This window comes from Asterias amurensis, chromosome 14 (assembly GCF_032118995.1).
Source record: "Asterias amurensis chromosome 14, ASM3211899v1".
Lineage (NCBI taxonomy): Eukaryota > Metazoa > Echinodermata > Asteroidea > Forcipulatida > Asteriidae > Asterias > Asterias amurensis.
This window is the reverse complement of record NC_092661.1, coordinates 12,606,851-12,627,289: the sequence shown is the minus strand read 5'-3', so window position 1 is coordinate 12,627,289 and position 20,439 is coordinate 12,606,851. Positions and strand designations below refer to the sequence as shown.

The 20,439-nt window shown below is 37.8% G+C and overlaps 1 protein-coding gene and 1 long non-coding RNA gene across 2 annotated transcripts; both read right to left on the bottom strand.

Annotated features, from left to right (window-relative positions):
• Positions 1-3,521: 3,521 nt before the first annotated feature.
• Positions 3,522-7,317, bottom strand: LOC139947402 (EGF-like repeat and discoidin I-like domain-containing protein 3). The gene is made up of 5 exons (XM_071945305.1): positions 7,294-7,317; positions 6,614-6,773; positions 5,622-5,747; positions 4,436-4,620; positions 3,522-3,680 (listed from the first exon to the last, which is right to left on the bottom strand). Exons 1-5 carry the CDS (start codon positions 7,315-7,317, stop codon positions 3,522-3,524), a joined length of 654 nt encoding a protein of 217 aa, XP_071801406.1.
• Positions 7,318-11,676: 4,359 nt separating this feature from the next.
• On the bottom strand, positions 11,677-14,239 carry LOC139946995 (uncharacterized). Its single transcript, XR_011787301.1, has 3 exons — positions 14,141-14,239; positions 12,651-12,711; positions 11,677-11,811 (listed from the first exon to the last, which is right to left on the bottom strand). It is a non-coding gene; the product is annotated as an uncharacterized lncRNA (long non-coding RNA).
• Between the last annotated feature and the right edge of the window lie 6,200 nt (positions 14,240-20,439).

Genomic DNA, 20,439 nt, shown 5'->3' with positions numbered 1-20,439 from the left:
ATAAGTAAACATCGCAGTAGAAAATATTAATGTGTTGAATCTGTTAAAAGCGCATAATCTGGGTACTGAAATGAGTGAATCTGGTGCCTTTGCAAATGTTTTCCTTTCAATTTAATGATTTCAACATTGACTGTTATAAAGATACATGTTTATATTAAGATATTTAATAGCAATTGTCATTGTCTGCTCTTCTGCTCTATACTTGCGAAAAAGGGCGTCCAGTGCCATTACATAATTCATATTGCACCTACGGTGTTCTCTATGGTGCAAAACTCATGCGGGGTCCCCATATGATTGATCATTGATCAACAGATCAACAAACAAAATATTACGCATGGTAGCCTTTTTCTATATCAAGCTAGTAAACAGACTTGTTGCCTTTGTAAAATCGTATCTTCTGTTAGATACCGACCTCGAACATGTGTCAAAATAACCCATTAGATTGTTCAGACAGACGCGCAAATAGGAATGCTAGCGAACATGATTATTTAATAAGCTATATTTAAATAGCTGTGGCGTTCTAGTCCGTCTCTGCCGCCGTAGCGTTGTAATGATTTGTTATGGCGGTCAATCGCTTTGGCGTTTAGTAAGACATTGTGGCGTAAGTGGCTCTAGCGTTCTAATCATTCATTATGGCGGGCAATCGCTATGGCGTTTTATAACACCCCTTGCAAGTATTCTGCCTGCTCATTGGTTTAGAGCGCGTCACATGACATGTCTTAGTTTTGCTAGACGACGGCCGTGTGATAGTGCGTCGGTTTGCCATGCGCTAGTCCGAAGACTAGCACACGGCGCCGTGCGCTAGTCCGACAGACTAGCACACGGCGTGCAGTACCCAGACGTCCGTTGCGTGTACGAGGATAATAAATTAATAGTCTGTAACCATTTCGGATTGCACGACACTACATGCAACACAGTAAGTAAAAGTGTTTGCAATCTGTATTCGCGTCGTCCGTGGATTGTAGCATTCAGGTCTGTAACTTAATAATAATAGTACAGTATTTGATAATGTTTGGGGTGTTATAAAACAAATATTGACTGCTTTTACTCGTGCAATGGTTAAAAACTATGACTCCCTCGGTGATCCCCGGAGCGTTCTATTTTCCCTCGGCTTCGCCTCGGGAAAATAGAACGCTCCGGGGATCACCTCGGGAGTCATAGTTTTAACCATAGCACTCGAAGCAGTCAATATTTGTATACTAGTACGTCGCTCTAGCGTTCTTGTAAATCGCTGTAGCGTTCTTAGATTCAATACGGCGGCCAATCGCTATGGCGTTCAGTAAGACATTTAGGCGTTCTATAAAGTGGATCTATAGCGGTCTAATGATTCGTCAATTTAAATCTACCTAGTGCAGCAATATCAAGATGTGCATGTAAAAACCCTTAAGTAAAGAAACCATCAATATACACAAGCAAATCTTACCAACTGCTGACTATTTACGAATCAAAATACATTTACAGCTTGAACCATTAAACTATCACCACGTACGAAGACTACTATTCAAGGAATGTACAACAGTACACTATTATACACAGAATACCATTTTTGTCTTGAACAATTTTCTACATGCAGCTTATCAAGTAAACAAATGTCCCAAAAACATGTGAACTAAAGGTTTTTTTGCATTCTTTTCTGGTATTAGGTGAGGTGTTCCCTTTTTAAACTAAATAACTGAAACTTGTCAATATTGACAGCTTGCTTCTTTGCAAAAATCAGCCTGAATTAATTCATCCGATACAAAACTGTAAAAGGAGAAGGTAGGGTAGGTGTTTGAGTAAGTACTTTGTACAACCATTGATTGTAGTTTTTAAGTGTGTTTTTACACATTATTCAGTTTGATGCCGATGTAAAATTAATGTTGATAATTCTGAACATTGTTGTTGTACATTCCCTGATGTTTTAAACTAAAATGAAAACAGCTATTTATTTCAACCAAACACAGAATCAATTGTTATGGTTATTACATTAATGATATAATATTTAAATACAATATAGAGAAAGCGTAATGCACAAAGATCTTCTGAAACAACATTGTAAATGTGACGCGTGCATCTTAGCACAATTCAATTGCGAATGTTCTTTTGTTAGATTGCCAGTTTACGAATTTTTACACGTTTCTTCGCCGAAACTAAAACATTTCATTTTCCTTAGTTTGAATTTGAACGCCGACGCTCACACATAAGTGATGTGTTACATTTTTACAACTGACGATCCGAGTTTGATGTACATGTATGGTGTTGTGAACTTATGAGAGGCATGTGACCTCCGAGCTGACGCAAAGGGTGCCACATGTATTTCCGGCCTTAATAGCAATGTTGCATCTTTTAATCACATCACCTGGTTTCGAAAAAACCCTCATAATTATAATATCGTAGTATAACAAAAGAAGATGTCTTAATTTACCGGACCACTATTATTGACGACTGATATTATCAAACACAATAAACTTAATGTACCGTTATTCTAAATTACACTGACCGTCAAAACAACATATTACTGGTACGGTTAGTCATAATTTTCAGTAACAATTAAAAATACTTTTTTTCTACGGGCAAAGCGCTCATGATTATTTTGTCCATCGACTGATCGAGATTTATGATTTATGAGATTTATTTAGGTTTACAAAGTGCTGCGGCTGTATTTAGCGACCACTGCCAGAAACACCGCAGCAAACTCTTTCTATTTGCCATAAGTGTAACTGGTTTATTTTCTTTTACATGCATTGCACAACACGCGGGACCTACGACTTTACGTTCCCTCCGAAGGACGCAATAACACAATATTTAAGTGTCTTGCTGTAAGGACACAAGTGTCAATACTGGGACTTGAACCGAAAGTCTGCTGAGCAGCAACTCCAGAGCTTGAGTCCGAGGTAATCAGTGTGCTTTACAGCTCCGTCACGACCCGCCGGCACAAATGAAATCATCTGAAAAGCACTACCCTCATCTACTAACGAGAAACATATCACGCAGTTCTATTTTCCTCGAGTTTGGTTCAACTATTATATAAAAGTTATTCCAACCTCGCATTCATTTCACATGGATATTTGCAATCAAATCGGACGTAAGCACAATTATCAAATTAAATAATTGTATCCAATAAATCTTTAGGTATGTAAGTATGGCCCTTTTCCACGGCGTCGGCGTTGGATTCGGCTTCATGCTCAGTACTCTCGTCTGAAGCCCAGAGGGAGACGCAAAGTAGGGCCAACCTATAGCCTGAACTGAATCTGGAGCCGAAGCCATGGTTTGGAAGAGGGCCTATATGTTGGGTATGGATATGATATCCGCAAGGATGGGGACCAGCCTAATTTGAAATAAACACCGTCATACATTTTCTCATTAAGTGTGTGCTATGTTTCTCTAAACGAGAGTTCGAACTGTTCTCCATATCCCTAAAATAAACATAGACCGCAAAAATTTGTTTCTGTTTCAGCATTGTTTAAAAGTGCATCTCTTTTATAAAAAAAAATTAATTTAAAGAGTGTGTGAGGTTTCTTTACGTCTTGCTATTGGTGTCGTCAGTTGCAGCTGAAGATTTCGAAGCGCATGCATGAATATTCGACATCATACCACCAGGGTTCTATGCGGATGATGCTTGCTTGGATCATTCTCTGTGATGTGGTCTGGACAGAGATCAAAACATCTTGACCATCAGATCTCGGTCCAGATGCATAGAGCTGGATTAGCAAAAAGATACAAATAAGTGTTTTTCGTCAGTTATTCCCACCGATATTAAATCACTGTTTCGAACACATATTCACACAGATCGTAGACACCACATCAATTTCATGTGTTCATTATTTCGTTATAAGTTGTTTAAGGGGAAATATTGCGACTCTAATTCTTAGCAGTAACTTCTGAAACATACTGATTACAAATAAATGATTATTTTATACACGAGCTGGCAGTGCATATCAACTTGTTCTCGTCATTTGCTGTACATTACGTAGGCCTACTCGTAGATGTAAGAACTTGTACTGAGATAATGCTCGTTTTGACACAGAAAGGGAATACATTAAAGGAACACGTTGGCTTGGATCGGACGAGTTGGTCTATAAAAAGCGTTTGAAACCGTTTGTTATGAAATGTATATGGTTAGAAAGATGTTTTAAAAGTAGAATATAATGATCACTCAAAATTGCACGGTTTTCTTTTTACGTCGGGAACTATCACGGTCGGCCATTTATGGGAGTCAAAATTTTGACTCCCATAAATGGCCGACCGTGTTATTGGACGAGGTAAAAAGAAAACCACGCAATCTCGAGGCATATTTGTGTAGATCATTGTATTCTACTTTTACACCATCTTTCTAACCATATGCATTTTATAACAAACGGTCACAAAACGCTTTTCAAAGACCAACTCGACCGATCCAAGGCAACGTGTTCATTTGATGGGAGTATGGTGAGTTTTATTTGACTATTACAGTTACCTTTTTAAAATAATTGTCCTTCGCATATATCAATGAGTTTTCATCATATCCATACTTCAGATAAAACTCCGTCACGTATTCGTTTGATTGGTAACGTCCCTGGATGATCAGGCCGTAGATGTCCACAGTGCGGAGGAAATTCACCTGGATCCATGTGCTAGTCCACCGTTGTCCACACCAGGAACCTGTTAAAACAAACAGGTTTCGTTCCTTATGTTTTGATGGTAAAAAAAACATCTAATGTTCATTAAGGTGACTTCAAAACACAAACTTTTACAGCCTGTATACTTCAAAAATAAATTTTAACTATTAATTTCGGGATTAGAGAAAGGAAAATTTACTAAAAACGGATGCATTTTTACTGTATTTATTTAATTTTGTTTATTTTTTTCCTTCAAATTTACAGCTTATGAAATATATTGCTACCGAAACAGGATTTTAAAGCAACACATTTTTCGTTCACCATTTTTCTCCTCAAATAAAAAATAAAGAAAACACTTCTATAGATTTAACGATTCAATCTCATTTTTTCCTAATGCTAACATTTAAAAAAATATGGACTCATTCCACTTTATATGTGAGCAATATAGGCTATCATACATTTTGTCATTTTTAGTTTCAGGGATAAGACAATCTCCTTCTCTTTAACGCTTGGTTTGAGCAACAAAGGAAACAAAAATATATCCATTTCTTTTTCGGTTGGGTGTTAGCAACATGGGAAAAACAGCATAATTTTAACATTTTGAAAACAACTTAAAGAAAAGTTGTTATAATACCAAACACCCCCAAAGTTAGAAAAACAAATGGTATTTAATGAAATTAAACCTGTTTACAGTAGTTGTTCCTGGTAAACTAAAGGATAGACAATTGAAAACCATATCATTTCTTTTAGCACGATGAAACCATCACAGAAGGCAAAACAGATAACAAATAAGTTCTAATTCCTATGGAATAAATTGCCCTGGTGTTTGACAAACTCTGTACTGCCCTCTTGTTTGTGCAACTACTTGGCTGACACGCTAGATGTACCGGTCAGTTTATGTCGTCAAGCAAATAATTGATACAAGTTTGAAGATTACCAAAAGGGTTGTTATCGCCTTCGTTAACACAAAAAAAGAAGAGTTTTGTGACGGATTATTTATGAAATGGGATGACGGATCATTTATGGAATGGGATATTTACTAACCTTTGCTGTTCAACCGAGCTAGTGCTGTTCCGTAGTTTGCGTAGTCGTTGTTCAAGACGCTCGATGCAGTAATCTGATGGTCGGCTATGGCGCCACTTTCCATACCGAGGGGAGTCTTGCTACACACTGGTTAAAAAACACAATAATAATAATGTTATTAAACAACTCAACCAAGACGATGCAGCCTGAGCTCTGGGCGTTGTTTTTACGCTTTTCATTTTGTTGAGAAATTGTTGGTGGTAACCAACCACGAGTCATGCACACCTTTTTATCCATTTTGTTGGATTGGCTTTACTTGTTTTTTACTTGTATTTTCAAAATGGCGAACATGTTAGAGCCTATGTGACGTTGGTTCACGGTTTCAGTGGCGAAGTTCTTCGTACACAGCCATTCATGCGATTCTCACCCGTAGCACGTCACTTTAAATTTAGGCTAGCTTTTTGAATGGACAGCTACTGCTGCTACATGTTATAGACCTTTATCATGCTGCCTACATCTTGGTCATGTTCCTTGTATCGAATAACAATAGTGAATGGTAATAATCATTTTGAAAATAGGAACCAGACTATAGTACTTCCAGCCTCGGTTTGGTAACATTGTTATCAATGGGAGAAATTCAATTTGGCCACACCGTGATAAAGGTCTATATAGGTTTATGCTTCGTTACAATCAAGCATGCTAACATAAGTGTCCAGCGGCAGGTCCGACCGATTACTCAGTACGTAGGCCTAATGTTCAAAATTCCACAATGTAATAGCGCCCTCAATGTTATTTGGAATATAGAAACTCACTTTAAATAAACACGCTCAAATAGGTGTTTTATGAAAGCTTTTTCTACCTCAAAAAGGTTCGATCGGTAACACTATTCTTAAACATCTCTATATAAAACCGCACAAATTACGGGTTCATTTTGGTTATCTGTTTCGAAAATATTTGTTATGAAATATCGTATTGTTTATAAAGACTAATAAATGATATGTTATAAGTCTTGCCAAAGTTGCAGCCGATGATTTCGAAGCGCATGCATGGATTTTCGCCACCATACCACCGGGGTTTTATGCGGATGAATCTTGCTCGGATCATTCTCTGTGATGTGGTCTGGACAGAGATCAAAACATCTTGACCATCAGATCTCGGTCCAGATGCATAAAACTGGATAAGCAAAAAGATACAAAAAAGTGTTTATCTTGTCAATAATTCACAGTACTGTTTTGTATACGCTCATTCAGACAATCATTTATTGTAGAAAGCACAGCCTCTGCATTTGTTCTTTCTTTCGTTGGTGGGGAATATATTGCAAACCTCATTTTGATAACTATATAACTGATATTAAATATCAATAATGAATTATAACAGTATGATTATTAGATGTTAATTTTTTTTATCGGGGATAAAAAAAATGTTTTTTTATGTCGGGTAATGCATTGTTTAACGGATAAATAAGTAAAAATTATTAATAACTAGTTTTCGTGTACTCAGCTTGCAAAATTAAGGAAATAATGCTGGACAAGTAACGACTAAATGGGAGTATGTTGAGGTCTCCTGTTGAATCCTGTTTCGAATGTCCGCGGTCCTCAATATGTTTAGCATTCCCGCCTCGAACTGGAAACAAAACATCAACAAACTTAACGTTTTCGATTTAAGTAAATAAGAAAAAACATGTCATAGTTACCTTTAGATACCCCATGTCCTTCATATTCATCAGTGAGTTTTCATCATCTCCATACCTTAGATAAAATCTCCTCACGTGTTCGTTTGATTGGTAACGTCCCTGGATGATCAGGCCGTAGATGTCCACAGTGCGGCCCAAATCCACCTGAATCCACGTGCTGGTCCGCTGTTGTCCACACCAGGAACCTGTTTAAACAAACAGGTTTTGTTTCTTGGCCATTTGTGTTAAAATATACACACGGGTGACTGCAAAACAAAAACTTTCACTAACAGTAGGCCTTTGGAGGCAAGATCACAAAGGACCAAGAAAAAGACATGAGTACTTGAAATATATTTTAATTGATTTATTTTTGGATCGAAGAAAGGAAAATTTACTTGTAGTAGTTGTCCCTGAAAAATTGAAATGAAACATTGGAAACGATATAACTTCGTTTTTGAAAGATGTTTGAATTGCGTGTACAACAAGTTTGGTTATAACTTATATGGAATAAATTGCCTTCTTGTCTGTGCAACTAATAGGACCACACGCAAGATGTACCAGTCAGTTTATGTCACCAAAACGACCAAGCAGATTGTTATTGCGTGCGTTGACGCATAAAACAATGTCACGTATCCTTCGTGAAAAGAGGTATTATACTTACTTATGCCGTTCAACCTAGCTAGTGCTGGTCCGTAGTTTTTGGTGTCATTGTTCAAGACGTTCATAGCAGTAATCTGATGGTCGGATATGGCACCGCTTTCCATACCCAGGCGAGTCATGTTGCAAACTGGTTAATAAAAAATAAAAAAATAAAGAACTAAAACTATAGACATCAATCCCAGTAATGAAACAAATCAAACTGACAATAAGTATACCTTGTACAAGTATTAGACATCACTGATGAAATGTTTTGAATCACTAACACTGCTCTCAGGATGTGAATTTTACGTTTTTGTCAATTTTGTCAATAATTTAATGGCAGACGCCGCGCTTGTGTTTGATAATAGTTAAGTGGTAGTATTGTATCCATGTTTTATGTTTATTTTGCTTTTATGGTAATTAACCGGCTATAATGCACATTCAAAATGTTAGGTCTGAACATGTTCGATAGTTCAACTACACAGAAAAACGCCTGGTTTCATTTATTTCAAAGAGCAATAACTTTCTTACAAACCTGTGACAGTCACTATGAATGTACATTGTCCAGGGTTACCGGCAGCATCCGACGCCGTACACGTGACGTTGGTGGTACCCACTTTGAAGAAGTCATCTGCTTGGACAGTTATCCCTTCGGCATCGTCCATGCATGTGACTTGGTGACGATATCCATCTTCATAGTCATACGCATAGTCATAATACGCATACCACTGAACCATACCAGGAGTATTGCTGTCGTTGGTCAAGCCGAACACATCTGGGGGGCAGTTCACTATAGGACCTTCAGTATCGACTGGAGTATAAAGTACAATATTGAAGATTGAATAATAAATTCAATCTTGTTTGATACTATAGAATTCATTGCCGATGTCCTTAACATTAACATTGCGATTGATTTGATTACTGATCCAGCATGATACCAATCGTATTTTTTTAATGCCGAAATCTGTTTAATTTTTGTTTGAAACTTAAAACACACCCATTGATTTTTGTTGGGCAACTATCCGCATTGGATATGATTCACAACTGCAGCGATAATTAAATTAATCTGAGACAAAGTTGCCCCTCCCCAAATCGTTCCCGCACATCCTTCATTTCATTGGCACTACAAACATCCAACCGCAAAGCTTTGTGTAAAGCGAAGCACAAGTGAACCGTTGGGGGCAGTGGATTTCCGGATCATGCAAATCGAAATATTGGTTCGAAGATATTATTAAAAGCTTGATGTTCAGTCGTCATAATTATTTCGTGCTTTGTTTTGTTTTGAAATTGATTTGTGCAAAAATTTCGTTAAAAAAAAAAACATTTCTTTTGTGAATGTGCCAATACTGATTTCTAATTTGAGCCTAGTGTGGTCAATTTGGCAACGTAAAATTAATCCCTAGCCAGCTTGGCGCACATAGCTGCTAAAATTTTACGTTCTGTAAAACTAAGTAAAGCAGACACGGGTAACTAGACAAACAGCTAACAATATTTAGAATGGCAGAATTATGTAATTTTATTGCTTCCGAATTGGACAAGCTTTAGGATAAATAATGATGTTTTCAAATGTTTTGTTTAGATCTACGGTTCACCGTTACAACACAAACGACATAACATGGTAACAACGACAATGATTTAAAACGGTTATAAACACTAAGCCCCGTTTCCAACCCGCTTTGCATTTTGGAAATATGAAATTGTAATGGAAATATGATATAGTAAAGGTTTACGATAACACCATGTGATGATAATCTCTCTTAATGATATTGAGATTGATTAATTATTGTTTTCAAAAGGTTTACTGGTCCGAAGCAATGGGCGGAATCAGTTTACTCTGTAATAACGTCTTTGAATTGGACACACACACACACACCTTATTTCTTGTAACCAACCACGTCTGACGTCATACTTGCGACTGTTGCGATATTCACGTGACAAAAAAACACCCACAACCAAGCTTTGTTAAGGCGAGGCCCTAGACCGTTTGATGTTTGTTTTTTTCCGATGTTTTTTTTTTTTTTTTTTTTTTGGGGGGGGGGGGAATTCCAGGTCATACGAATCGAAACTTTGTCATGTTTGGCCTAGAGCTGTTTTTTCAAAGCTTCCAATAATATTTAAGTCGTCCTAATTAATTCGCGTTTTATTTTAACATGTGTTTTTTTCTGAAAATGATTGCTAAAAAATAACATGTTCTTTGCAGTTGCCTGATGGTAGACTATGGCGCCAATTTCGATACCGTGGCGACTCAAGTTGCAAACTGGCTCGCCGCTTAGCCCTAAAAGGGAAAACAACCTAACCCGGAAACTTACATTTTGAGAAAATAAGTACAGAAATATATGGTGGCCCTGAAGGGACATCGCATATCGCAAACGTGTGCGCATACGTATGCAATGTCGTGAAACAATTCGCAAATATGTGCGCACACGAATGCAATGTCGTGAAACAATTCGCGAATATGTGCGCACACGTATGCAATGTCGTGAAACAATTCGCAAATATGTGCGCACACGTATGCAATGTCGTGAAACAATTCGCGAATATGTGCGCACACGTATGCAATGTCGTGAAACAATTCGCGAATATGTGCGCACACGTCTGCGAATATTATTTGCGATGTCGTGAATTTAATTGCATACCATGTTGCATACCTTTGAATAAAATGTCTAATGATCTGGGGGGTTTCTTTCCAACAGTGAGATAAGCGGTAGTCATTGCAGCAGTAGTCTTTGTTGTGAGGCAAGCGAGGCGTGTGGTCGTCCTTGGCCTGGTGCCAAGTTCCTGTGTATACACATGCTTTACAGAGGGAGCCTGCTGTAGCGCCACAGTACTCCCTAGATCGGTATCAAATTATCCACAACTATGACATCATCCTAATGGTATGCAACATGGTATGCAATAAAATTCACGACATTGCAAAACAAATCGCACTCGTGTGCGCACATATTCACGATTTGGTTCACGAAATTGCATACGTGTGCGCACATATTCACGATTTGGTTCACGAGATTGCATACGTGTGCGCACATATTCGCGATTTGTTTCACGACATTGCATACGTGTGCGCACATATTCGCGAATTGTTTCACGATATTGTATACGTGTGCGCATATATTCGCGATTTGTTTCACGACATTGCATACGTGTGCGCACACGTTTGCGTTATGCGATGTCCCTTCGGGGCCACCATAGAAATACGCTACCTCAATAGGTTGAGTTATGAATGTTCAAATCCAGGGGTTGAGAACTCTGAAACGCTGCTATGGATGTGTTTTTTACGCTTTTCATTTTGTCAAGAAATCGACGGCAGAAGCTGCGTTTTTTTTTTTTTACTTTGGTGAAGTGGTATAAACCAACCACGAGACAATCCACTTTTCATCCATTGGTTTAATTCATCATTCACAACAAGACTAAGATAAACATGCTAAGAAACAACAACATTGTTTACCATAATTCATGTTCATATTGCTAAGTGGCAATTAACCCGCTATGCACACTTAACACACTTGGTACGAACCATAATGTGAAACGAACAAGTTGGTTGGATGTTCCAACTACACAGAAAAATGCTTGATTATATTTCGTTAAGTTATCATTGGTGTTCTTACAAACCTGTGACAGTAACTAGGAATGTACAGCTTCCAGAGTTACCAGCAGCATCCGACGCCGTACACGTGACGTTGGTGGTACCCACTTTGAAGAAGTCATCTGATTGGACAGTTATCCCTTCGGCATCGTCCATGCATGTGACTTGGTGACGATATCCATCTTCATAGTCATACGCATATTCATAATGCGCATATTCATAATACGCATACCACTGAACCATAGCATGAGTATTGCTGTCGTTGGTAAAGCCGAACACATCTGGGGGGCAGTTCACTATAGGACCTTCAGTATCGACTGGAGTATAAAGTACAATATTGAAGATCGAATAATAAATTCAATCTTATTCGATACTATAGAATTCATTGCCGATGTCCTTAACGATTGCGATTGATTTGTTTACTGATCCTGCATGATACCAATCGTATTTTTTTAATGCCGAAATCTGTTTAATTTTTACTTGAGACTTAAAACACAACCATTGATTTTTGTTGGGCAACTATCCGCATTGGATAAGATTCACAACTGCAGCGATAATTAAATTAATCTGACACAAAGTTGCCCCTCCCCAAATCGTTCCCGCACATCCTTCATTTCATTGGCACTACAAACATCCAACCGCAAAGCTTTGTGTAAAGCAAAGCACAAGTAAACCGTTGGGGGCAGTGGATTTCTGGATCATGCAAATCGAAATATTGGTTCGAACATATTATTAAAAGCATGATGTTCAGTCGTCATAATTACTTCGTGCTTTGTTTTAAAATTTATTTGTGTAGATATTTCGTTAGAAAAACATTTCTTTTGTGAATGTGCCAATACTGATTTCTAATTTGAGCTTAATATTGTCAAATTTGGCAACGTAAAATTAATCCCTAGCCAGCTTGGCTCACATAGCTGCTAAAATTTTACGTTTTGAAAATTTAAGTAAAGCAGACACGGGTAACCCTAGATAAACAGCTAACAATATTTAGAATGACAGAATTGTGTAATTTGATTGCTTTCGAGTTGGACAAGCTTTGGGATATAAAATGATGTTTTGTTGAGATCTACGGTTCACCGTTACAACACAAACGACATGACATGGTAACAACGACGATGATTTAAAACGGTTGTAAACACTTAGCCCCATTTCCTACCTGTTTTTGCTGAAGTAGTGTCGGGTGCTTGTGTTGAAAGTTCCAATGAAACTGTGGTGACCTAGAGACATACATGGAACAAAGTCAATGGGGGACTTTGGACGCTTGGTGGCAGCAGACATACCAGGTAAAATGTTCTCTGCAGAGTGCGCATGCTCATGTCTATTAGCCCTTTTTGCAAATTAATACCTGTTGCGCAAGCGCTAACTGTTGAATGAGGTGCATGCTGGTCTAGATAGTGATCAAACTCAGGGGGCGCTAGGTAGACCAGCATATACTTCATTCAACGCCCACAGCGCACGTCCGAGTAGTAAAGGTCTATGAACATTGTTACCTGGAAAGTCTACTGCCGCAACCTAGCATCCCTATAAGTCGCCCATTAGTATAAGCCCATACACGTAAGAACTTGGGTTCTTCACAAAAGCCTAATTAATTTGCCCCCTATTAATTAGAGAGCCAGTTATCCAACAGTAATTCAAGGTTATTCAATTTGGTCTTGAGCTATCGTCGAAGTGAAGCTTGAGTGTTTTACTAATCGATGCCTGCCTTCTAAAAACTCATTGGGAGTTGTCAACGATAAGCGCCCTCTTTTGACTAGACTTTCTGCAGACCGTGTTATTTCTGGAAACACACAACTATGGGGACAACACCCACAATTACGCCGGTACAGATACTCGCATTGTCACCTGCTAAAGTGTCAGTATATAATAATATGAACATGCAAATAAGATTGCTCTGTTGTTGGCCGAAAAAAATCAGCTGAATAGTTGGTCCTCAAATGCTCTGTTTTATACCCATATTTAAAACATTTCAGCACAAACCTGGACGTGATTTTCAGCATGCCTCTGATCTTTTTCTTAAAAGGTAATATTCAAAATTAAACAATGACATCAAATTTAAAGGCAAAGTGTACTTTTTGTTCCTGGAACCGTTCGATTGTTTTAATCCTAAATTAGAAGTATACAATCAAATGAACATCTGAAAAATATGGTCGCGTTTTTGAGATACCGCCGAACATCGGAAGCGAAATGTCCACGCAGGAGAATAATAATCCTTAATTGCAACACACACAAATATCTTTTATTCAAAATGTGTCATCTTCGTACACAAAAGTACAACCACACTTTTTACTTCGAATAAGATTATACTCGGATACCTATTATTTCATAAAATAACCTGCAGGCTGGCAGATCTAGATCAAATTGTGTGAAATGCCCCATCGGGCACTCCCGCAAGTCCACACATCTGTGTGTCGCAATTCACTGTGTAAACATTCCTTAATCTACACTTCAGTGAAATAATATTCTCACTGTAAAGCTGCACATGTGTGGACGTGTTTTATATAATACCTCAGTGTTTCAAGTCTCCACATTGTTTTGATTTCTTTTGCTCCAACTTCGTATGTTGCGTTCTGAAACACCTTTTTTTCGAGGACTCTATAATTATGTCTTGGAAAAGGACGGCGGGGGCCCCTAATAAAAAAAACTTACTCGTTCAGTCGCTGATGTTTCGGTTGTTGGTGTTTCTTGTTCTGTCTTGGTTACCGTCGTCTTTTCTTCAGTGGGTGGGTTGGCTTCTTGTGGGTCATCTTGCTTGGTTGAGTTGAGCTGTTGTTGAGTGTGCCTCGGGCAAAAAACCATACACTTGATCCGAACTGAGCTTTTTGATTGGTCCGGGCACGAGGAACTCTTCAGTTCTTGGTATCGATCAGGCAGGACCCTAGGGGACTCAGCCAGGCTGCAACTATCCCCAGTCGCTGCTGATACTCCCAGGAACACCCATGCAAGTATCGCAAAGGTGAAAGATGTAGTCATTTTTGTGTGTGTCTTTTCACAACCAGTCTATCTCGACTCGGCAGTTGAAATGATGGATTGCTCGAATCCACGCGTGACGTATATCGCTCAAGAGTGCGTAGATATCATTATAATAGGAGGGGGGGTGGTATATATTGTAGTTAGTTTGTACGTGTTAAAGCCTACAACTAGAAACTTGAAGTAAACAAAAAACTCTTTTAAGAGTTTTTTTTTTAAAATACTCTCAGAGTTAGTTTGGGAATTTGTTTTTACAATAAATACCCCCCCCCCTTTTTTCGTCAACCACCAGTCCAAAGTCATCTCTTAGCAACCCAGTCCTTGTTTCAGAAGGTGGTATTGCCTAGATAGCCTGTATGTACACTTGTCAATGGCATTGACTATACATGTATAGCAGGCAGCTATCGCTTTCGAAAACAACCTGTTACTCCACGTTTCAAACACCTAAAATCCATAGACATTTCACGGTTAAAATAACTGGTGGTCGTCTACATTGATTTCTGTGATCAACCTTGGTGTCCTAGTTTGTGTTCTATTAGACAGCGCCAAAGAGTTGTGTCTTTTGAATGGTGGACTATAGTTGCTGCGATTTTTGATGTTTTAGGGTAATATTCCTTGGCGCAATAAAATTCATTTTAGGGTACACGTGGATGGTTTTGTTTCAAGTTGGCTCTGTGTTTTAAGATGTTCTTGTTCTTGGCGAACAAAAAACCATTTTAACAAAAATGTGGCATCCCAGTATACACGCACATTGGATACAGAATGGTGGAGTGTTGATACAGTTTCATGCATTTCATAAACAGTGGGTGATGGTTTATACTTTTTGAGAACTTTTGTATGATAGGCTAAGTAATAACCAACAACATAAAGCCTCGTAATAATTTCAACGAATAACCCCGAAGGTCGGCCCCATCAAAGTCGTGCTTTCTCTGCAGTTGGGGTAACCAGTGGATGACGTCACTGCTTCTCTGTGTTTAATACTCTTCAACCCCTACTGATTTCAAATGGAGGTAAAGCATAACCTGTACTTGTCACATATCATTGTTTACTGATTGCCATTGGTCTTTAAATGGCTAGGTCAAAACGATTGTTTTAGCTTTTGTTTCACCCAGAAAACTAACACTAAGAACTTAATGGTTTCGTTAGTACACGGTTATCATTTTAGGTATCATTTTAGAGAGAGGTATTAGGCCTACAGTGACTTTGGTTTGACTAGCGTTTTCTGTGTTTTTTTTTAAATCGCAAACAAGGTGCCCGGTTTCATTGTAAATCTACTACGCACAGCAATAATAAAAAATTATGATACACGTATACGAAAAATACGGTTAAAGTTCACAGATTTACAAATAACTTACAGGGTTTACAAAAGGTAATGGTAAAAAACTTCTCTTGAAATATTATTCCATGAATTGCTTTACTTTTTGAGAAAACATTAAAACAATACTTGGGATCTGCAGGAAACAGATGAAGACTGACCCCATCTTTTAGTTGTTTTGCTGCATCCAGCAGCAATACACCTGGTCGGCATTGCCGGAAAAATGCCAGAAATTTTTTTTTTCGCAGCGTACAAACTCACGTCTTAGAATTACATGTACTTTTGCACGTGTGTTTATCTACGCATCGAGGGGGCCGGTCTATGTTTGATCGAGGCAAAGTCTTCCTTTTCCTACGTCACAAAAGGGGTAGGCGGAGTCAACCCCCCCAAGCACTTTATTAATTTTTTTAACATATAAATCGTGACAAACAATTACTCAAAAAATTGTTTTATTGTTAATAAACATATACTCTTATGTTTAAAAGAAAAAAATCCTATTTCCAGGTGCCTTTAAATTAATACAAATTGCTACGCGTAGAGTCTTGACTCGGGTTGTTGGCTTATGATAATTATAGTTAGGCCATATTAATTTGGCCGCAAGTCGCAAGTCCAAGTGTAGATCGGCCATTTCTATTTGTTCATACAGCCATGACAGAAAAACTGCTGGTGAAAATCTTGCTCGCTAGTTTCCATGGCAAGAATTCACGCTGTGAAATCAACAACGCATCGATTATTGTATAGTATTCCTTGGATGAGTTAACAACGTCAGGTGTATCATCAAATAAAAAAACATACTGTAAATAATGTCGCTGCGGTTGGTTGAAAGGCTGTAATTGAAAGATTTTGGTACAGAAATTAAAAAAGTAAACAAATATCTGAAGTAATATTAAAAGCATAATTTAAGTGCTATTGCAAGTGAAAAACAATTGACATTATCGCATCTGTGACAGGTCATTAAAGGCCCACACTGGCTCACCGTGTACGCAATTTAGGTGTGTAGAATCATAAATAATGTTTTTATAGATGGTTCCTGTAAAAAAAAATTCATGTATTCAGCGAAAAATTAAAAAAACAACCCAAAGCGGTAAAAGGCATGCGTATACGTGTTTCCAGCCGTTTCAACTGTCAAATCTTTGTCAACGACCAGTTTTCTCGCTTGGTGTATCCCAACATTATACAACAAACCTGTGAAAATGTTTGCCAAATAGGTCATCGAATTGCAAGGGGATATTATTGAAATAAAAAACACCCTGGTTGCATGTTTTAGTGCTTTCAGATGCATAATAAACGGCTTTTAAAATCAGCTGAGAAGTCTGTTACTATCAATGAGTGAGACTTTACCTCTTTCTAAAAAACTACGTTACGTCAGAGGGAGCCGTTTCTTACAATGCTGTTTACTATCAACAGCTCTCCATCGCTCGTTACTATATAAGTTGCTATGCTAACAATTATTTTGAGTAATTTATTCCAATGGTGTCCAGTGCCTATAAGGAACAATTTCGCGATTAGTTTTTAAAATTGTATATAAACGTATGCGGGATTATGAACGTTTCCACAATATTATTTATTATGCATTATAAATGCCACTCGCCGCCAGGTAGACTGAGTAACAAAGCTTGTTACTAATAATAGGCCTATTCTAGTTCTAGTTGCAACTCCAAGGGCAGACCGGCCTATTGTGATACAATTATTTGTCCACGAACCCGTGAAAAACTAATTGGATTAAATTCTTGGTAGCTGTGATGTTTCCTTGACTACAAAACGCGGTAAAAATCAACAATGCATTGAGGCCGTAAATTATTTATGATATTTTGTTTTGCTTATTCTTTAGATGAGATAACACTGTAAGTCTAAGCTAAAATAATATGTGGTCGTGTTGCTGCTTTACCCCCCCCCCCTTTGACTTCGGAAATTGAATAATTATAAACAAAGACCAATACGAAAGCAGATTAAGCGGGTTTTTATATTTTTTTTTTGGCAGGTTTTGAAGATGCTGAGCAATCTGCTTAGCAATAGGCAGTGGCACTAGACACTGTTGGTAATTACTCAAAATAATTATTAGCATAAAACCTTTCTTGGTGACGAGTAATGGGGAGAACTTGATGGTATAAAACATTGTATAACACATTGTGAGAAACGGCTCCCTCTGAAGTGCCATAGTTTTCGAGAAAGAAGTAATTTTCCACGAATTTGATTTCAAGACCTCAGATTTAGAACTTGAGGTCTCGAAATCAACCATCTAAACGCACACAACTTCGTGTGACAAGGGTGTTTTTTACTTCCATTATTATCTCGCAAGTTCGATGACCGATTGAGCTCAAATTTTCACAGGCTTGTTATTTTATGCATATGTTGAGATACACCAACTGTGAAGGCTAGTCTTTGACAATTACCAATAGTGTCCACTGCCTTTAACAGTCTGCTTTAAAACCTGTTAAAAAATCTGCTTAGCAGTCTGCTCAAAAACCCGTTTAAAAATTTGCGTAGCAGTCTGCTTGAAAACCTGCTGAAAAATCTGCTTAAAAACCTACCTAAAAATTTACTTAAAAATCTACCTATAGACCTGCAGCCGATTTCACGAAACTTTATGCAACTGCGTAGGCCTAAGTCCATTTGCGCAACGTGTTGGCGCAAGTTGCTACATAAAACGTTGCGCCAGGGGACCTATACGCAGTTGCGTAAAGGTTCGTGAAATCGGCTGCTACTTATTAAAAAAATACTTAAAAACCTGCTAACCTAACAATGTGTTGGGTTTGTTTGTTTGTTTTTGTTTTGTTTTTGTTTTTTTGGGGGGGGGGGGTGGGCTGGCCACGTTTTCCCTCTCTTCCCAAATCCATGTGTATTCTTATTCTGCTCTTCTTTGATACAAATTCTAATAATGGAACTCCGTAAAGTATTTTTACTGTTCTGGGGTTGTGAACTTTAAAGGAACACGTTGCCTTGGATCGGTCGAGTTGGTCTTTGAAAAGCGTTTATAACCGTTTGTAATAAAAATTCATATGGGTAGAAAGATGTTGTAAAAGTAGAACACAATGATCCACACAAACATGCCTCGAAATTACACGGTTTCCGTTCTACCTCATCGACTAACACGGTCGGCCATTTATGGGAGTCAAATTTTTGACTCCCATAAATGGCCGACCGTGTTAGTTCGCACAATTAAAGGAAAACCACGCAATTTCGAGGCAAATTTGTGTGGATAATTGTATGCTACTTTTTAAACATCTTTCCAACCTCATGCATTTTATAAAAAACGGTTACAAACGCTTTTTATATACCAACTCGTCCGATCCAAGGCAACGTGTTCCTTTGATTTCCCACAAAAACATCTGTAGCGCCCTCATCCATGTGACAAAGTAAATCTTCAGCAAAGACTGTATTTTCGTGTGCATGTGAAAGAAACGAAATGATGCTCATCCAGGATGCCATTTTTACAAGTCAAGAGGGTGTTTGAAGATCTTGCTGATGAGCAAAAGACCATTATTGAGTGAGTTGATATTGATTATTGTACAGAAAAGTTGTGTTTCCAAGAAGAAATATCGTATTAAGTGTACTGTCATGCTCGCTGTTGTTTTCGGTGTCCACTTTCACACTTGTATAAGGGTATAATAAGGGGCGGGGGGGGGATTCATAGGTTCTCACATCTCCTAAAACATTCCTAGATTGATACGCAGACCCAAACACTAAATAAATCCAGAATTTTAATCTTGCTGACTCGTCATTATTTGGTAAGACACTCTACGATTGCAAGGGTCATAGGTTTGAATCCCCACTCGAGTAATATATCGTAGGAGGTCCTGTTTTCAAGGTGTCCTTAAAAACGTGGCAAATCTTTTACCTCTCTGTGCGCAATGTATACAGTCCCTATATGACAACATTTTGGTTTTGTTTGCCAAGCAAAGAGTCTTCTCTCCCTTGACCAAAACTTAGAAACATGTAAAGGCTCCACTGGTTATTTGCACAATATGCAAACACATCGTATTTAAGGAATTTCTAGACAAGGTACAAAAGATTTCATAATGTTGAGGCCATATAAAAAAAATTGCCCTCCGAAAAAGTTTCATCAAACACTAGATCAATTCACAATTCACGATGATCAAATCATGTGACTGAACATTCTGCTGAGCATTCTGGGAAAAAAATACAGAGGCTTAAAGAAGCCATGTGCCTTATATTATTTTCTAATTTTTTTTTGAGATTTTTTTTTAACCCTCATATTAATATTATTATAAATATTAAAATTTAAACATCAGCTTGGTGATTAAATTATCACTTTTTATTTATACGCTTTATTATAAATATTAAGGGGAAAAAATACATGAAAAAATAAACAAAAATCAGATTTGAAATCCAATAATTATCCACACTTTTTATTTAATTTTTTATTTCGTTAATTTTTTGCAAACTACCATGGTTATTTTTAAAATGTCATAAACAATATTTTGAATAATATGAAGACAACTGCAGTGCTAGCTATAGAGTCATACACAGAGTCTCAAAGAACACTTTTAGTCACTGCAGATGTTTCTTCCACGTACATGTATGGCTTCACCGGGAAACAATTCTTTCTCGTTTGCCGTGAAAACAGGAAAAACTCAAAACAAATGGGACCCGTTGAAGTCATCGAAGATCGGTGTGTGGTGCGAAAATTTCAACATCCATC

Coding starts and splice junctions, on each gene's coding strand:
- LOC139947402 (XM_071945305.1), bottom strand. CDS start 7,317: ATGAAGGACATGGGGTATCTAAAG. Junction 6,774..7,293: donor AGGACATGGGGTATCTAAAG/GTAACTATGACA, acceptor TTGCTTATCCAG/TTTTATGCATCTGGACCGAG. Junction 3,681..4,435: donor AGGACAATTATTTTAAAAAG/GTAACTGTAATA, acceptor TTGCTAATCCAG/CTCTATGCATCTGGACCGAG.